Source organism: Stegodyphus dumicola, chromosome 4 (genome assembly GCF_044657685.1).
Source record: "Stegodyphus dumicola isolate Sdum_Otavi_A_Nest chromosome 4, ASM4465768v1".
NCBI lineage: Eukaryota > Metazoa > Arthropoda > Arachnida > Araneae > Eresidae > Stegodyphus > Stegodyphus dumicola.
The window spans coordinates 12,728,991-12,749,557 of NC_140771.1; the positions used below are offsets into that span (position 1 = coordinate 12,728,991).

Sequence of the window (20,567 nt, forward strand, 5' to 3'; positions counted from 1 at the left end):
CACCAATATTCCCTAATATACCAGTTATTTTGCACAGTTCTAGCTCTGGTTGTCCCTTCGCAGGAGGCAATGGTAGCCACCTGTTAGGTGCCTCCATAACAAAGTGGTCACAGCTTCCGGCTTTAGTAGTGGCCAATACCTATAATGGCTACTGCTCGCCACTGGAAAAAACTTCATTAAAGCTGCGTGGTTCATTATTTCTGACGTCTAAACAAATTCCATATTTTTTTTAATGTCAAGTACGAGAAAGCGTCGATCCGTTATATTAGTCACTTAGATTATTTACTCATGTATAGAGGATGAGAACTTAATATGCACATTCATTTTTCCAAGCACTAAAACACTACGCATTTACAGGCTGTGCAGTCAGAGATGGACTCTTATACAGTAGGTTTTCATTCATTTGCCAGGTTGCCTCAGGTTTCAAAATTATCACGCTTATCTCGGTATCTACAATCAGGCTGCAAGAAGATCCGTTTATTTCTCTTCATTATCGAGTGAGTAATTTCCACCATGAACTAACGATATCTGTAAAACACCGAAAGTCGCGTTTTCTGACCTTGCTGTTTGCTTTCCTAACACTCCTTACTGGATAGTTTTTTCGCACGTTGGCTTTCCGTGAAACCTATGCTTTCATGCCAAAGACAAGTTGAAGCCATCTGCCATCTAAAGAGACCTTTATTATCAGTTATCCCGAGTGCTTGTGTATCAGGATCGCCAACAGCATTCACAGAGTAATGGGCACTGAATGTATGTTTAACATCCCTATCGTAACTCTGAGCGGCTATGGTTTTCGCTAAGAAAGCACAAATTTCCCAAAACTACTATGAGAACAAATTATTTTTCTTTTTATTTTAATGTAAAAACTCACCTGGTATTTCATACCTGGATTTGTTTTCTTTTGATATATTGCCTTAATTTCTTTGACATAATTTAGATACCACAAAAAATATTCTAGGCCGTATATACGTTACCGTGAAAGACCGAAATTGGAGAATGTCGACTTTCACCGGAGAATGTCAACATTCACCAAATAAGTCGGTGAAAGATCGAATATTGCGTTACATTCTTGTACTCTCGGACTCTCACCGGTGCATGTCGACAATCACAGATATGCTCTGGTGTAGGTCGAAAGAGAGGAGTATATGTGTTACTGTGAAAGACCGAAATTAGAGAATGTCGACTTTCACCGGAGAATATCAACATTCACCAAATACGTCGGTGAAAGATCGAATATTTCTTTACATTCTTGTACATTCGGACCCTCACCGGTGTATGTCGACAATCACAGATATGCTTTGGTGTAGGTCGAAAAGATAGGAGTATATGTACACGCTGCAATTCCAAAAGGAAGTGTTCCACAAATAAATGCAGTTGTAAAAGCAAGGGCCTCTTGTGCAATTCAAAGTGTCATAATAGTTTAAGTTGTTGCAATAAATAAGATTTGAATCGCATAATTTGGTAAGTTTATAACTTCTATTATTTTCCTCTCTCATTTTGAATGTACTGTGTGTTTTAAGTTCTTAAGTTCTTATTCTGAGTCTCAAGTGCGTTTTTTCGCGAATGAATTAGGGAGAAGGAAATATAATATTCTTATATGTTCAACATTCACCATTAGTACATGGTGAATGTCGACATTCACCGCTGTAAGTCAGAAATAAGAGTATTTGGAAAATATTTCGGACATACACCAAGCGACTATGTGAATACCGGTGAAAGTCGACATTCTCCAAATTTCAGTGTTTCACCGTAACATATATACGGCCTTGCCGCTTAGAGGGTAAGAACATATTTTTCTAACACCATTCGTACGTAGCTGGTACAAAATATTTTGATAAAATTTACTCTGTTTTACATTTTTATTTTTTTCCAAATTTTGAATAGTAATTTCTTCTTCGCGATGTTAAACTGTAATCTGAAATTTTCACACTGCAATATTTTATTATTTAATTATAATTCAATTTTTGAATTCCAACACCATCTAAAATCAAACCTATCAGTTCTCCTAGTTTAGAATGGATGAAAGTACAAACATCTTCATACTACGTGATATCCAACTGTCTGTATGGGGGGAAAAATTGAGGTTGTCAATTATAACAATGTACCGAGAAGATATACTGATTAAAACTAATATAAACAGTTTCCATCACACAAACAGACCAACACACAAAATTTAGATATGTGCGCTGTAATTGTACTCATAAATAACCAGTAATAACAATCTTGTGCTTTAATCAACCTGCAGACTTCCCAAATCTACAGACCCTCGGGGCCTTTAATTAATGCTTAAAATGTGAATAATATTTTTTTAAATGCTCGATATTAAAGTCTTTTTTTTGGGGGGGGCTATGTATCAGAGTCAAGATTTCGTCATAGAAAGGTTTCTCGGAAAATTTCCGGGTACATTGATTCCCATTCCTCTTCCACTATTTTCCAGAGTCCATCAAACGTGAAGGGTTTGCACTTAGAAAAAGTATTTTTCAAGAAATGAGAGACGGTAATCCATAAGCGAAACGTCAGGGGACTTCGCAGGAGTACATCGAAAAGATATATGCGCAGTACCTGTATCAGTCTTCCTTTTTTCAAGGAATGCACTGGTATTTTTCGAAGCATTATGATTTGCTGCTTTCTCTTGATGAAGTTGTAAGGATTATGTTAAATTCATTAACAGTTAAATTTTGAGTTAAACTTCCTTTTCTATTGATTCTTAACTTCAACTTACCACTTCCGGCTAGAACGTAGTTTCAGAATCACGTCTGAATACATAATGAGGAAGAGCGGTATTTAACCGAGAAGTTCTTCGGTCTTAGTGAGAAAGATACCAGATATTCTGGATAACACGCGTCCGCCGTTTTAGGGTACTCTCTCGTAAGCTCTATTATTACGCTCGGCCGTACTTTAGGCCCTCGATAGCTTGGCAGTCTGTTAACGTTCAAGGGCCAACTCTGTTAGAATTTTGATAGCTTCGGCTATATCTCTTTAGTTAAGATTAGTTTAGTTTAATTCTTAGTCTCTTAAGTTCAAGCCTAAGTGTCGGATTTATTGTACACTCCAAGTCGGAGTTTTGTTAAACTTGGAATAATAAAGGGTTTTCCCCTTCTATCTTGCTGTTTCCTGTCACACGAACTCAAGCGATTATTCAGCGATTTAAGCGACCGCTTGTCAGTTCCAGCAGTAAGTTAGAATTATACAGTGAGGAACTCTACAAAGTTTCACTCTTTCAAAGTTATTGGAATAATAATTTTTCGTCCTCTTAATAGTAAATACATCGAGTTGATTTTAACAATTTTTCCATCGAGTTGATTTTAACAATTTTGCCACTCTTCTTATTTTTAATTTTCCATTGTAAGAGAATGCTGCGACAATCTTAAATCCCTTCCTGAAACTTTCTTTGCACTAACGGAAACAGGTTTATACATTTTTCCCTTCGTTTCCGATAATAAATAGTCCGTTTATTGTTGCAGTCATCTAGGTAAACCCATGTTTCATCAAGGGTCGCAATGTACTTACATTTAGTTCCTGCCAACTACTTTCCATATACGTTATACAAATTGCTATGCGTTCAGTCATATGCATCGGCAAAAGCTGGTGAAAATTATATTTTTTAAGTTGTAAATCTTGTTTTATTATTTTATTTATTGTTGTTCCAGACGCATTTAAAGACTTTTACGTCTTCAGATTTTCTCTTGTTTAACCAAAGATTTAATTTTAGAAGCATTAGAAACCATAGGTACCTTTTTCGAGCATTCCCTTAAAGCAAGGATGGCCAACTCGCGGCACGCGTGTCACAGTGTGGCACGGCAGAGTTTAACAGTGGCACGCGAAGACATATTGAAAAATTAAAAGATTTTGAGGAATAATAATATCGTCTATATCTACTCCTTCGACACATAAACGCATTAGAATAAAAATATAATTAACTCTTTTAATATTTAGTTTAGGTTTATTTCACTATAGCGACACTCCGGGGATATTCTCCAAGCTCAGTAGCAGCTGCATACAGAAGTGGAATCCAAAAGAAAAAAAAATAACATAATAAAAAATTAATTGCCCAGTGACTGTATGCTACTCAAAAGTGAAGATTATATGTGGGATTTAGCTTTTCTCACCGATATTATGGTTTACGATATTATGACTTTTCTCATCGATTAAATAATTTAAATCTAAGACTACAGGGGAAAAGACTGTATTTTTCCTACTCTAGTTGGTCATATATCTTTTTTTATGAACAAACTTTTGCTTTTTCTTGAATCAATTTCGGATAAAAATGATTAACACATGTAAAACTAATGCAAGAACTAGTCTTCACGTATCTCCTGAAGGAGTAATCTATGAAAGTGAGGTCTAGCGATCTTGCTGGCCAATGAGACAATGCACCGGACCACCCCTGCCGATCCCATATCGAGGATACGTTTCGAGCGTAATTTCGAACACCTTCTTTGATGACGGTCGTCTGTTTTTGTCATGGTTTCCGCTGCACTAAGAATAATAATATATATTCTCCCCTATTCGTGTCCTTTCTTTCTTGTGTTTGTGGCGTCAGGAAAGTGTTTTCGACCATGTATTGCTATGTATTTTTCCATCGTCTAGGTATACTCTTTCTCTCCTGAAGATTATTAACCGATTTTCTGAATCACCCTGTATATATCCACTCCTTTACCCGGCTTAAAAGTCCTTACCCAGTCTTTATTTTCCAGCCGTTGATCGTAATCTTATACTATCCCAAAAGTGCTTTACATGACGAAAATATTCATGTTTTTGCAATGTCAAAGTTAAAAAATTTTTTTTTTTTTCAACAAATAACGGAATCTAACTTTTAATGCGATTTCTCGGCTCCTATGAAAAGAAAAGAGTTTTGAAAAAGTTTTATACTCGTCATGAAAAAATAAAGCTGCAGAAAGTTTACCTTCTGTATGACTAATACTGAGCGGGATATTTAATTTCAAAATTTGTAGTTTTTGATGTCATTTTCAACTTTTTTTGAGGGATCAGTTAATTAAGTTGGAATAATTCGAGGAAATAAGTTTAAAAGAAGTGAAGCAGGAAAAAAAGGAAAAAAAAAAGTATATTATTTAATAGGCCATACAAGGAAGTGATGGTGTGTTCACATGAGAATTTTTAAATTATCGAAATAGTTCTCAAAATGTTTAAACCCAGTATATTACTACAGGTGATCCCCAAGCTGCTTGTTGCTATTTTTAAATTGTTTCGCGAAATTTCAGTGTAACCAGTTCTTTATTTAATGAAGATTCACTATTTTCTTGTTTTACGGAAAGAGAATGGTGCTTTTCTGTAGAGCTATTAGGTTATCTCGAAGAAGGAGAGATGAAAAATTAGCAATGCCCTCCCCGGGACTTGAACCACGGATCTCTTGAGTAGGCGTCAAGCGTGCTAACACCACGAAGGCATGCTAAGAAGGTGGGAGAAATACCTTATATACTCCCCCTTTTAAAAGGCGACTGGGGATTAGAGGGCCCAGTCGCCAAATCCTGGTGGTGGAGAATCATCATCCACCACCTTTTCTAGTTCGGGCGTCACTGTAGAGCTATTATGCATTTCCTTAAAGCAGGAAAGATGAAAAATTAGCAATGGACTATAACCACGGACCTCTCGAATACGCGTCGAACATGCTGACCACTATACCATGAAAGCATGCTAAGAAGGCGGGAGAAATACCTTACAGTTCTTTTTGATGCAAAACTGATTTGAATTTTCCCCAAAGACGTACGGATACGAAATCTTGGAATTCAAGCAGTACTTTGTTCAAAAATCACCAAATATCTGACCACGGTATTTACAGAGGCAGTTATAACATATGCGGGTGGTCCTTTTGAAGGAGCGCTTTCGACCCTTTCGATGTTTTTGAAGATCAGTTTTCAGATATCTTATCTAGCTTATCCTAATTAAGAATTATATTAAAAAAAAACTATTAAAAAAATCTGATGTGGACGTTACTTCCTTGTACGGCCTATTAAATTATACACATTTTCCGCTGCATTTCATTTAAACTTAGTTCCTCGAATTTCATTAGAGATATGGATACACTGGCCAATGAATTAGAAACCTTTCAGATTTTCATGTGAATGCGTGCTATGGATGAAGTATAGAAATTTTTTATGGCGTGCGTTACATGTGGTTAGAATGCTAGTATAAGTAAGATTTAGAGTGCATTTCACAATAAATGATGTAAAATGGGAAAAACGAGAGATCTTTCAACACTTGAGAAAGGGCTTATTGTTGGTGCCCGTTTAGCAGGGGCCTGGATTTAGAAGACAGCAAATCTCCCTGGATTATTAAAAGTAGCCATATCAAAAGTTTTCAAAAGAAGGAATCAGAATTCACAGTCCTTCTATAGAAGACGTTCCTGACGTTCGAGCGCAGTTTTCAAAGAGAGTGGTCGGCGTCGTCTCCGACGAATTGTATGGCAGAACAGGGATTTTACTTTGCTTCAACTGACACAGACCGTCAACCAAGCCTCTTCCCAACTGATTTCAGCTTAAACCATGCGCAGAGAATTGCAGAGGAAAGGAATGCATAGTCGGATGCCTGTAAGAAAGCCACTCATTTCTGCCCGACATGCAAGAATTCGTTTGCAGTGGTGTCGAGAAAGAAGCCACTGAATGTCTGAGGATTAGAAAAGAGTAATGTGGTGGCTGAATCACGCTACACCTTATTTTGTACTTATGGAAGACGTCGAATTTGGCGAGAACTTGCCTTACTCGCACTGTGCAAGGTTTTGGTGGGAGTATCATGATATGGGGCATGTTCTGCTGGCATGGGAAGTGGTGCCCTGGTGTTCCCTGGTAAACAAGCAGTTATGAGATACCTAGATATACGAGCAGAGCAAGTGCATCCTGCGATGTTGAATTTTTAACCTGATGGCGACGAATACTTCATGGACGATAATGCAGCTATATATCGTGCCAGAAGTGTTCAAGATGGGTTCGCTGAACATCAGTCTGACTTTCAACACTTTCCCTGGCACCACATAGCCCCGATCTTAAACCCCCCCCCAAAAAATGTGTGGGATATGCTGGAAAGACGCATCAGACAATACTCTCCTCTTCCATCTAATTTACAACATCTAAAAAACTGTACAGCAAATGCAATATATTCTCTGGATGTAAATGCACTCTAGAAAGAGGCACGTTCAATGCCGAAACGAATCAGAGTAGTTATCTGCGAAAAAGGCGGTCCAATAAAATATTGATCTTGGGTTTCATTGGCCAGTGTGTGTACTTTTCATTCAGTTAATTCAGTTCTCACTTCGCGGCAAGGCAAAAATAAATAAAAACTCTAAACAACTTCATTAAAAATAGAAAAATATAGAAAAACATAAAACACGAACTACAATTAAAATTCACAAATTTATCTTGGTGTTTTTTTTTTTTTTTTTTTTTTCAGTTTGCGCCAAGAATAATTCACTTGGCGAATTTCTTAATATATGGCAACCATTTTCCTTTCCCTTTCATTGTGAAGGACCGGAGGAAAAAACGCATCGTTCCTATCTTTTTACATTGTGCATGACGGAAAAAAAAGTCACATCATTCTCCTTTCAAATAATTTTAACAGACTTTGTAAGGATCTTAAGTTTTACTAACGTTTATTTTATTTTAAATCTTTACTATCACTTCTTATTTTCTACTTCCGGCCAGAATTAAAAGCGTTAACTTATTTATGAAAAATTTATCTGGCGAACGCCAAGTACTTAAGTTGTGGCTTTTTGCCAAGCGAGAGAGAGGAAGGAGTTAGTCGAAGCAGGCCGCTTGCCTTAGAAGTTTTACTCGGTTGCTGTTTGCCTTCCAGGCCAGAGGTTTAATCCTCTTGAAAATTTTAAACGTATTGTAATGTTAACAGTTCTCTGTACTACATACGGCTTCCTGTTAATATCCGGCCAAGCTTACACGTAGGCCCTTGTTGATTATTCCAAATTTAAGTTAGAGTTTAGTTATATTTTATATTCTTACGTTCAGACCACAAGTAGTTGGTCTCTGTATTCCGAAGTACGGAAATTATCGTAAAGAGTGAAAAATAAAGGGTTTTGTATACCCTTCCTGTGTATCTTGTCGACTTCCCACAGTTATTGAACATAGCTTTAGTAAGCTCCCTGTTCCGAGTCAGGTCCTTGCATGTTCCCAAAGAAAGTAAGGCGGAACAAAGAACCTGATAGTGGCGCCCAATGAAGAAGAATAACCATGGCCGAGTTTCAAGAAGAACCTATGCTGCCTGCAGAAGCGGCTCAGAATCCAGAAATGCCAGCTGCCGCCCTGGAAGGATTTGGTTACATCGTCCAGACCATGCGCGCTTCGATGAAACCAGAAGCAACATTTAATGGAAACTCACCGGTAACCAGTTTTTTGGAAACATTGGATGACCACTTCATGCTCTACCCCGTGCACGAGTTTCAAAAAGTTACCTTAGCTACCAGCGCTTTGAGGGGCCAAGCGCTTAACTGGTTCAAATGTATAGGCAGAAGTCTCTTGGGTCAAGCAGGAAGTCCCACCTATACTTACGAGAATTTCAAGACTGCCCTAGTAAAAGCCTTCCCTGTCGTAAGGGATCGTAGAAATTAGAAACGGAACTTTTCAGCATATATCAGCAAAGAATCGAAAATCTCTCAAGCTTTATTTTAAAAAAAATTCACGTCTTCAAACTCTTGTATGAAACCGTCCGGATCCTGAGATAATTCAAGTGATTTTGCCGAGGTTACTTCCCCAAGTGCAAGACTTTATTGAATTAAGGAATCCGACTACACTGGAAAAATTATTTGAGCTAGCAATCCAGTTTGAAAGTAGAAGAACGGCGGACATTGAAAGAAGACGCCAATATCAACAACGAAACCAATTTGGTGCGCCAAGACCACAGCAAAGTCAAGCACACGGCTACGGAAGCAAAGCGAATCAGTGGGCAAGGAAACCCGAGCATTCAAAAACAGCCGGCGAACGTCGACAGTTCAATAGCAATCCAGGAAAAAAGTCTCAAGGCCAGTGGAAAAAGAAGGAAAGCATGGAAATGAAAAATGATTTAAACTAAAACGGATTTCTGCTGACGGGAGGGTGCGGAAATCCGAAGGCCAAGAAAACCCCTCTTCCTTCAAGTTAAATACAGTAATGGTGAAAAATTTGACTCTTCCGAAGATTGAAGTGTTGGTGAATAATATCCCAGCCACCGCACTCCTGGATACAGGCGCGCAGTGTTCCTGTGTGGCAGAAGAGTTTTTTAGGAAGTATTTTCGGAAATACCGCATATATAATTCGGATAATACGACGGTGTTAGCGGCGCAAGGAGAAAGATGTAAGTGCATAGGTAAATTACCACTATACATCCGTATCAAGGACGAAGAAGTAAAGGTTATGTTTTTCATAGTAAAGAATCTGCAAGCACATATTATCTTAGGAATAGATTTTCTTTCAGAGGCACAAGCAACGCTGGATTTTAATGAAGCGTCCCTTAAGCTGACGATGAAACCAGTTCAAGAAGAAAAGGCTGAACCGCCGATGTTAAACCTTGACCACCTGTCTAATGAAGAGCAACGAAGAATCCGACAAGTGGTAAGTGAATTTGCTTCGTTATTTAGTGAGATTCCAGGATTTACTCAGGTTACTAACCATAGTATTGACACCGGAGATTCAATGCCAGTTCGCCACAAAACATACCGGTATGATAAGAATAAGGAAAAAATTACAGAATGGCATATCACCGATATGCTACGTAAAAAGATCATAACGCCCATCTCAAGTAGTTATGCTAGCCCATTGGTTTTATGTAAGAAAAATAATGACTATCCATTGACACATCCAAAAAGGTGGAGATTCGCGATTGACTACCGTAAATTAAACTCCATGACTAAATATCCGGTATATCCGTTACCTATTATTGAAGAAATTCTAAAGAACATAACATCGACCAAATATATGACGACTTTAGACTTAACGACTGGTTACTTTCAAATAGGGGTTAGGCCTGAGGACGTGCCTAAGACTGCTTTTATAACCAAGTCTGGCACTTATGCATTCCTGCGTATGCCGTTTGGCCTTTCAGGGGCACCGGCAACATTTTAGCGATGTATGGACATTGTGTTAAGGCCTGTTCTTGGAAAGTCCACACTTATCTATTTAGATGATATCATTATTACTAGTGATAATCTCGACCAACATGTACAGGATTTAAGACAGGTGTTTTCTTTATTAAATGAGGCCGGTCTAAAAGTTAATGTCGAAAAGTGCAAATTTGCAGCCCCTGAATTAAAATATTTAGGTTACAAAATATCTCAGAAAGGAATCGAGACAGACGAATAAAAAATAATTGTTGTACAAAAGTATCCGACTCCAAACACGGCGAAGAAGCTCTCTTCTTTTCTAGGACTTTGTTCATATTATAGGTCCTTTATAAAAGATTTTGCGGCTATCGCTGAGCCATTGTTAAAATTAAAAAGGAAAAAGGCAAGATTCTCGTGGACGGCCGAAGCCAATAGTGCGTTCGAAAAATTAAAGCAAGCATTAACGCAAGCCCCTGTGTTGAAATTTCCTGAAAAGGATGAGAATTTAGAAATTTCAGCGGATGCTTCGGATTATGCGGTAGGAGCGGTACTTTCACAAAATCAGCAGCCCGTGGCATTTTTTAGCCGAACTTTAAATCAAACACAAAGAAACTATTCCGCGACCGAGAGAGAGGCACTTGCAGTTCTGTTAGCAGTGCAAAAGTTCCCAGTCTATTTTGGAAAGGCGCCAATAACAGTGTACTCTGATCATGCGGAGGTAACTAGATTGTACTCAGGGAAAAACTTATCCCCAAGGTTAATAAGATGGGCACTCAAGCTACAAGAATATAATCTGGTAATCAAGCATACCCCCGGAAAGGAAAATATCGTAGCAGATGCCCTATCCAGAATTAAAATAGATGAAGAAGGTAATACTGTAAAGGTGGCAATGCTCACAGCATGTACAATAAATTCCCGAGAAACTGTAATAACCGAAGTGGGTAAGGATCCTGAGTTTGGAAGCATTTATGAGTATTTAAAGGATCCTGAAAGTTTTAGCCACCAAGATATTGTGGCGATAAGAAATAGGGCGGCCCATTACGAACTAATAGATGGTCTATTATTTTATACAAAAACTACGAATTCCAACAACGAATTTCGACCTGTTATCCCAGATAGTCTTAGATTAAATATCCTGCAGGAGTTGCATGACAGCCCTTTAGCTTCTCATGCTGGTATTTGAAAAACTATACAAAGCGTACGCGAGGCAGTCTATTTTCCTGAACTGCAAAAGTTAACAAGGGCGTATGTCCAGTCCTGCCCAACATGTCAAGCAGTTAATTATATTAAATTCCGCCCGGCCGGGTTTCTAAATAGTATTAAATTCGAATTTCCAAATGAAATAATTGGCACCGATTTATTGGGCCCTTTCCCAAAAAGTCAGTTAAATAAAAGTCGCTATCTCCTTGTTATAGTTGACCATTTTAGTAATTGGACCAAAATTGTTCCCTTAAAAAGAGCCTCCGCGAAATTAGTTACTGATTCTATTTTAAATAAATATATTTTAAAATACGGGGCGCCCCTAAAAGTTATATCGGATAATGGTCCTCAATTTGTAAGTAATGTATTTGAAGACATATGCCAAAAACTGGGCATACGTCATTTAAAAATGGTCCCGTATCGGCCGCAATCAAATATAGCGGACGGGTCAATAGAAATATAGTGAAAATTATCCGTAGTTATGTTAAAAATTTTCATAAGAGCTGGGATAACTATGTCAATGAATTTGCTTTCGCCCTTAGGACCGCAAAACATGATACAACGGGCAAAACTCCTGCTGAGTTATTTTTAGGCAGAAAGATTATAACGCCGTTAGATAAATTATTTTATGTGCAACAAAGAGCCCCAGAATTTAAAATGGGTGATATAGAAAAATTAATTAAAGAAGCAAAAAAGAATACTGAAGTAGCACAGAGAAAACAGAAGCTGTATTATGATATGAAACGACGGGGAGTAACTTATAAAGTAGGGGATGAAGTGTTAAAAATTAAGCATTCACTTTCTTCAGCACCAGAAGATAAAACTGCCAAATTTTATCCACGATTTGAAGGACCATATGTCATAGAAAAAATAACTCACGCTGTAGTGGTGTTAAAAGCCAGAAATGGTGACACGTGCTCCGTAAATATTGATCAAATAAAACCCTATTATGATCGTAATAAAATGCAAATTTTCAAAGATCTTTTGCAGGATCCGGCACGGCAGACACGGCAGGCACAAGCTCCAGAGGTGGAACAACGTCAAGCACAAGGACAAGCCATTAGGAAGCAGGAGCAATTGAAAAGAAAGTTTCCCCGTTGGAAAATTGAAGGTAACAAGAAAAAGAAGCCGTTCCACCGTCCAGAAAAGAGAGCTCACGAACACCCCCAGAATGAAGAAGGGAGAAGTAAGACGAATGCAAAGAAAGCCAGGAGAAATAACGGCAACTATAACCCGGCTTCCAAACGGAAGATCAACTCATCGGACAGGACTCTCCGCAGCAAATGTCGCCGAACTGCGGAAGGGCCACTAGCGGCGGAGGAAAAGTTACAAGGAAAATTTGAACGGCCAGCAACGAGGTCCAAGCAGGAACGCGAAAGAAGTGTCCCGGTTCCGCCAAGACCAGCTGCCATCAAACGGCCAAGACCACAGGCAGAGGCGAAGAAGAAGGTATTCAAGGGTGACCGAACTGGAGGAAATAGAAAGCTTCTAGAGGAAGGCACTGAAGGGCGAGCCCGCACAAGAAGGAGAATAAATCAAACCAGAATCTGCGCTACCTTCCAGGACTCGGCTCAGAAAAGAATGTCCGAATATCACAAAGATAAGTAAAATTTTATGTTACTTTGCAAACTTAAGTTAATCTTTCATTGTTAGTGCAAGTGGCAGATTTCAAGAAGTTTTACCTCATGTGAGGTTTACTTTTATCGCCAAAAAGGCGAGAAATGAGTTGTTACCGATTTTGGTACTATGTTTTTCAATTACTCGCGCTTAAAACTAAAGTTGATGTATAATAGGAATGTGTAAATACTTAAATATTGTAAAAGTTATCGTATAAATTTTATTTAAAACATTCTGGCAAGAAAGAAGTTTTAGTCTGAAAGACTTTTTGAAATGTAGTATTTCAATGTAGAAGAATTGGCACTTGCTTTGAAAAGAATAGAAGTTAACAATGTACTACTAATGTATGTTTTAAAATGCGTAAAATTAACGGCATGTTAATATGTTCTTATATACAATGTGAACTGTTATTTTAAATGTTAAGAAATACTGTGATATGGTAGAAGTGAAAGTAATGCCAAAAATTTTAAACTTATTCGTGTGACTGAAAAAAGACCAAATTATGGTAAATATGTGTTAAAGGTTGAATGAATGTAGTTAGGCTCTCTGACGCTACACTTCAGAGTTAACCACTTTCGGAATAGTACCTCAGGGTTTAGAGTTGAAGATAGGGTGTGTTACGAGGTCTTGTCATGTTGAATTTTAACACGTTAGTGTTTTGATTGTAAGAGGCAGTGTTGAACACGTATACATAAACACATTCGTGTTTGGTGTTCTTTTATAACACATGTCAGAGAGCACGGGGAGAGATAATTAAAATAGTCATGAATGAAATAAGAATGTTAAGAGAAATATAATTATACATGTTACTTGCCATTTCATTGTGTAACATTTCATTAAACTAGTTTTCCTTCCAGATCTCTGGAAGGAACCAGATTTGAATAAAAGCTCCTGTTTAGATGCAGTACAGATGAAAAAGATTGCGTGTCCTGGGAGCTGCTATTGTAAAAACAAATTTCTTTCTTTTAAATTTCTAGTTTCTCGCGAAAAATGTTTGTAAAAGATTGGCCTCGCGTTAGATTCTAGAGCTAAAAGTTTTCAACAAGGTCGTTTTAGACCTCAGTTTCAAACTAATTAACTCTGGCGGGAAGTATGTAAGGATCTTAAGTTTTACTAACGTTTATTTTATTTTAAATCTTTACTATCACTTCTTATATTCTACTTCCGGCCAGAATTATAAGCGTTAAAGTATTTATGCAAAGTTTGTCTGGCGAACGCCAAGTATTTAAGTTGTGGCTTTTTGCCAAGCGAGAGAGAGGAAGCAGTTAGTCGAAGCAGGCCGCTTACCGTAGAAGTTTTACTCAGTTGCTGGTTGCCTTCCAGGCCAGAGGTTTAATCCTCTTGAAAATTTTAAACGTATTGTAATGTTAACAGTTCTCTGTACTACATACGGCTTCCTGTTAATATCCGGCCAAGCTTACACGTAGGCCCTTGTTGATTATTCCAAATTTAAGTTAGAGTTTAGTTATATTTTATATTCTTACGTTCAGACCACAAGTAGTTGGTCTCTGTATTCCGAAGTACGGAAATTATCGTAAAGAGTGAAAAATAAAGGGTTTTGTATACCCTTCCTGTGTATCTTGTCTACTTCCCACAGTTATTGAACATAGCTTTAGTAAGCTCCCTGTTCCGAGTCAGGTCCTTGCATGTTCCCAAAGAAAGTAAGGCGGAACAAAGAACCTGATAACTTAACCACATTTGATGTTATTATCGCTTTCAACAAATATGCCAAATTTCAAAACGCGCCAATACATAAATTCGTGTATATCTTCGGAAATTTTGAATAAAAAATTTTACATTTTTGAAGGTATGCTTAGAAATACATCTACTTTAAGATGATGGTAAAACTTTTATAGAATATAATTCAAAATGTTTTTTCGAAAAATTTATAAAAATTATTAAAAAATACAAGTTTAAAAAATAAATCATAAAAAATGGGAGAATTTTATTTGGAATGAACCTAAATTTCGAAATGTGAAAGGAAGAATCAAATAAGTTTAATAAAAAAAAAAAAGATATTAATACATATATACCAAACTCAATTAACAAAGAGGAACTAAAATTTTGAGAGCTAATTTTTGAAAAACTACTCGTGCGATTTTTACAAAACTTTTTACAAAACGATTTTTACTTTATTTCGGTAACTGTAAGAGTGCGAATGTAGTGTAGCCAGAAGATTTTTTAAAAATTTAATTTTGAAATACTGTGTTTGTTTTTAGAAGTTTTACTGTTTAATATTATATATATATATATATATATATATATATATATATATATATTACATATTATATTTAAACAAATTTAAATTCTTAACAAATATAGATAATCTATATTTAACTCCTATCTATATTTTTTATATCTTAATAAATATAGATAGGAGATAAATTCTTAACAAATATAGATAGGAGAGTTAGGTTTGGAGGCAACTTCCCCTTGAGAAGTCTGTCTCCTGCCTACTCTACGATCATTCACATATGCATTTAAAAAAAAAATATTTAATTTAATTTTAATTTATTAAATTAGTAGATTTATTTTCATGGATAGATTTTGCACATGATTTGCTTATGCTTCTGAATTTAAATGATATTGTAGATTAGTTCGAGAATTAAATCTTTTACATGTTTGCATTTTGTAAATTATTTTAAATTATTTTGGCTTTATTCCTCTTTTTTAGAATTTAATTTGCTTTTTTACTTTTTTACTTTTATACGTATTTGTTAAGAATTTAAATTTGTTTAAATTTAAATTTCATTCCTTGCAGCAATGGCGCAAAGAATAATTAATTAAATATGTATTTAAATTTAATTTTTTTAATTAAACTCAATTTATTCTTATTACATATTATATATATATATATGTGTTTAATATTATTTTTATATAAATATTTGCAGAAGGTTAAGTTTTTGGTGGTGGGAGAATGTTGGATTTCAGATGACGTGATGCATGTGGCAGTCGAAAGATATGGAATATTTAAAGTTTTGAACGAAAGTTGTTTAGTGTTAAGACACAATAACACGCCGAATAAATACTAATTCAGAAGTTAAACAACAAAAATCAGCGTTATATTCACAAAATTTTCACAGGACTAGTTTCGATGGTTTTACCGAACCATCACCTTCTGTTGTCATTCCCTTCTTTCCATCAATTAGCTATAAAGTTGCACATATTTTGCAGAAATTTAACTTTCGGGTTGTTTATTCTCCCATCAATAAAATTCCAACTTCTATACTCAAGGACCCCATTCCGGATATGAATTCCTGGGGTATTTATAGGATTCCTTGCCAGTGTGGTTTAATTTACATTGGCCAAACTAAGAGAGCCTTAAAATTTCGCGTCAAAGAACATGAAGCATATGTTAGAAAAAAGGAAACACAGAAGTCTTCTGTTGCTCAACATTGTTGGTCCGAAAATCACACTTTCAACTTTTCTGCTGCCAAAATTATTCATAAAACATCTTCCATTGGAGAACTGGATTTTCTAGAGGCATTTCACATTCATAAAAATCTTTCTGTTCTAGTTAACGATCCTAATTCCAATCCAAATTTGCCTTCGGCTTTTAGAGAAATTATGTTTTAGTTCTGGTTTCGCCAACAGATGGCTCCATTTGCTTATTCTTGTCCAGGCTTTCTTATCTTATCTAATCATTATTTCCTATCTCGTTCATTTGCGGTTTTGCAGCTGAAGATGATGGTTCGGTAAAACCATCGAAACTAGTCCTGTGAAAATTTTGTGAATATAACGCTGATTTTTGTTGTTTGACTTCTGAAATTGTTTAGTGTTGTTAAATTCCTCGACGATAGTAACTTGAATATTTTAGTGAGTTTAATGATGCTGAATACGCATAATTTGCTATTCTGTTTACGTTCAAAACTCACTTCGCAGTGCTCTGATCTGATAAGTGTATATATTTATTTACTCAATAATTATTAACAAGAATTGTTCATTCTACTATTTTATGATGAGTTACATATACAGGACTAGTTTTTTTACTTGCAAAGCTGTTGGACGGTTGTTTTACTCATCTAGTATTTTATCATCTCATTTTCCTGTTCTGTTTACATAAAATAACGGCGTTTCACTACTGCAAAATTTAAAAGTTACTATTCTGTTTTACGTTTAAAAATCGCATCTTAGTGCTTTCATTGCCGCCTAAAAAATTCGCCAGATTTTGAAGGCCAAAACAGTTTGGCGCCAACTTACCCCGCTTATGGAATATTAGTCAAAATAAGAATTGAAAAAGTGATTATACTTGTTACCAAAAGGCCTACATTAAAAGTTTGTGGAAAAGATATTGTTGCGTGCGTATGGGTTCGTAGAAGATTGAATGAACAAGTTTGATGAAAAGTTAACAAAATATATTCTTATCACAAGAAATAAAACAAAATGCTGAAATTTTTCCTCACAAATATTCGTACAATATCACAATATCATACAGCAGTTATATTTTGAATTACTAAAACATTAAATAGAACTCATTTCAAAACGTAGAGAAAGCTAGTCCGATTTTACCGCGAATTCGCTACTATCAACAACAAAAACTTAGTAAACAATTGAAGAGATGTTTCTCTTCGGCTTTTTAAAACTTTTTAATCATGCACGAGAACATTCTGGTATTTTCTCGAGATTTCTGAAAAGCAAAAGAGTACAATTACAAGATACCTATTTATTAAATGTTAAATGTGCATGCTCCTATATTTTTACTTTTTCGGTGCAGCTTTTTCTTAAGACTCGTCACGCGCTGCGGCATTGCACGGGAAAATAAAACAATTTTAATTACAGTTCTACTAAAAAATGCTGAATAAATACAAAATCCGTAAAAACGGTACCTGAGGGTTACTACTGAACAGCCACCAAATTAAGGATTACAAAAAATAAGAATTTAAAAAATGATTATACTTGTTACCACAAGGCCTAGATTATAAAAGTTTGTGGAATAAGCTTAAATGATGTTAGTAAAAATAAAGATATATGGCGACATAGTAGAAATTATAGTGTCATCGTTAGTTAGCAGTTGAGAACGATATAGAGGCTACTTATACTGAATGCCGTACCAATGGGCCGAGGTTCAGGCCACCGGAAAATGTATAGATGTTTTATGTGTATATTGTGTGCGCAGCAAGGCGGCATTCGAAATATACGGTAAGCCTGATGTTCTCTATAATGTTTGATGGTTGAATAAAATGCTTGGGAGAACTTCGGACCACCTCTCCAGGTGTTCTCCAAAGAAACTGGGCTTAATAGTTAGTAAGGTCCGGTGATACTTAACGTACCTTCGAGAACGTACACGTGTCGACTTTCCTCCAACATATACCCTCGTCCTTAGTTTTATCACCACGTCAGTCTAGTTTTTCTGTACAGTTTTAATAATAAGAACCAAGTGTTGCTGGTTTACACGGTTTGATTGTTAATGACGATATCTGGGGACAGATAGCCGATGTGAAGATAAATGCTCTTAACTGGACTGAGCGTATCAGCATAGAGAACAAGAGCCTACTGATCGCCAGTGGGGTACTCAGGGGTAAATAATCCAGAACATATGACCCCAGACGCAGCATCCAGAGAACACTAAATTTATGTTACGAATTTTTATAACTATGTATTTTCATTCTTGGCAAGCAGCAGGAAGAGCAAAATCTTCATCTCTACCCGGCGCTGGAAATCCCAAGTACGGGTGTGTGGATTGCAGCCCAAACTTTAAATTAATCCCTTTATAAGAACTTTACCAGCTCGAACGCATTTTAAACGATGTCTTCTGTGAGCTTTGGAAGCCGCCACAGAAATGATATAGTGTCGCTGAAAAACGAAATCATCGCCTTTGATTTGATTTCATTCGATATTTAATGAACAGTAGGCATAATGGCGCAAGCTAGCCGTTGAGCTTGTGGATATGACTGTAACCCCGGTCTTTTGACGTGCATTTACATATTAGGTTATAGGATGAAGCGTGAATATCAACTGGACTTCTTTGGTTGGGTTGTGGCACGTGAGCGTCTATTAACTCTGCAGTGACGCAGTTTTTCGGCAAGAATAAGGATCCTATAAAGCAGTAGCTAGTAGCTCTAGCTCTAGGCAAGAAGCCACAGCAGAGCAACAAGTAACTTCCTTCATTAATACAATGTTTCTGGAGGAAGAAGAGCTGTAGTATCATTGTTAGTTTAAGGGCTACGTTGGTCCCGTGTTACCGTTTACATCTAGTAATGAGAGCGACATCCTACTGATGGCGTAATGGCGATGCTCTTAACTGGCAGAGTCGTAGCTAGTGTTTTCAGCGCCCAGGGACAATTGAAGATTTCGCGCCCCCTTCTGGTTGCCAAGGATGGAAAACATTTTACTCTAAAATGTCGTAACATCAGTTTGGCGCCCCTTGGATTCTGCGCCCGGGGACAGATGCCCCTCTTGCTCCCCTTAAGCTACGTCCCTGTTAACTGCTTTTTTGTGGCATGATACAACCAATGATATGCTGGATCGTAATTCGCTGTTTAAACCGATCATGCTAAGATAGCTCTCACGTCTAGAGAACAATTTAAATGATGCCTTTCCCAAGATCCGATCGGACCCACTACAGGAAAAACAAAGTGATGTGATGATAATTTTTATTTATAAATACTTAAAAACGCATTTTATACTTTAATGAAAACTGAAGGAAATGACCCTTAGTTTCCATGAGCCAGCTGGATATTTTTCTGAGAGCAGTCTTTGTTTTAGATTTAAAAAAAATATTCCAATATTAAATTCAAAAACCTTTCAATAACGATATTACGTTATCATTTTTTTTTTCCAAATCACTTTCATCAGAAATCAAAATGCATGAGAAGGTATAGTGTTTAAAGTGCAAATTTCATTTACTTCGCTTAAACTTTTAGAAAACATCAATTCTCGATAGCTTAGAAAACCATGCAAACATATATCTTGATTGCAGCATTGAAAAAAAAAAAAAAAAAAAAAAAAAAACTGTTTGAAGGCATATCAGGCATATTTAGGTTTCGGACAAATTTTCCATCTTTCGTTCCAGCAGATGACGCTTTGAAATATCGAAAATCATATAAATACTCAAGTTTTGTTTTCCTCTTTATAAGGTTTTTCTTTTTTCTAGTATAAATTTCAAGTAGATTTCGGAATATTACATCTTTCAAAAATAGTTACTTTACGAAGTAAAGAAACATGATTATAATTTTTAATTTACATATTAAAAACATGTGTAATTAACTTGATTTTCGTTACCACTCAATCAAAGTGAAAATGATCGTGAAAATATTTATGAATTTGTTCCGTGGCATCAACCGCGTGTTTAAAGCGGCATTATGGCGATGAACTCTCTCAGCATTTATGTTTTGCGTGGACTTATAGTTTTTTAAAATTATTCTGACAAATTTTGAAATATTATCCACATTAATGTGAATATTTTCCCCAATGTACGTTTGTTCACTTTGGAAATGTGTGATATTTGTTCAGACGTCATCGAATTGCTTCAAAGATGTAAGTTATTTTTCATAAATTTTGGGATTATTTTACTATAAAACATTAAAAAATAATAACGTACAGCTTGTGTAGTTATTTATTTTGAGCGTAATTTTAAAATCTTGATTAGGAACCCTAATCTGCTCAATTTCGTTTCGTCGGAAATTTTGAAGAACTCGGTAGTTTATATTTAGGGTATAAATGTCTGTTTGTATTTAGTACATTTTTCTAAAAATATTATAAGTAAAATCTG

At 36.2% G+C, this 20,567-nt stretch overlaps 1 protein-coding gene across 2 annotated transcripts in view; it reads left to right on the forward strand.

Annotated features, from left to right (window-relative positions):
• Positions 1-20,132: 20,132 nt before the first annotated feature.
• puf (ubiquitinyl hydrolase 1 puf) overlaps positions 20,133-20,567 on the forward strand; it is a 223,611-nt gene continuing 223,176 nt past the window's right edge. For both annotated transcript variants that reach the window (XM_085814567.1, XM_085814568.1), the window contains exon 1: positions 20,133-20,332. In XM_085814567.1, coding sequence (XP_085670693.1) covers positions 20,290-20,332 — 43 coding nt within the window. In that variant the 5' untranslated portion in view covers positions 20,133-20,289. The remainder of the gene's footprint in view (positions 20,333-20,567) is intronic.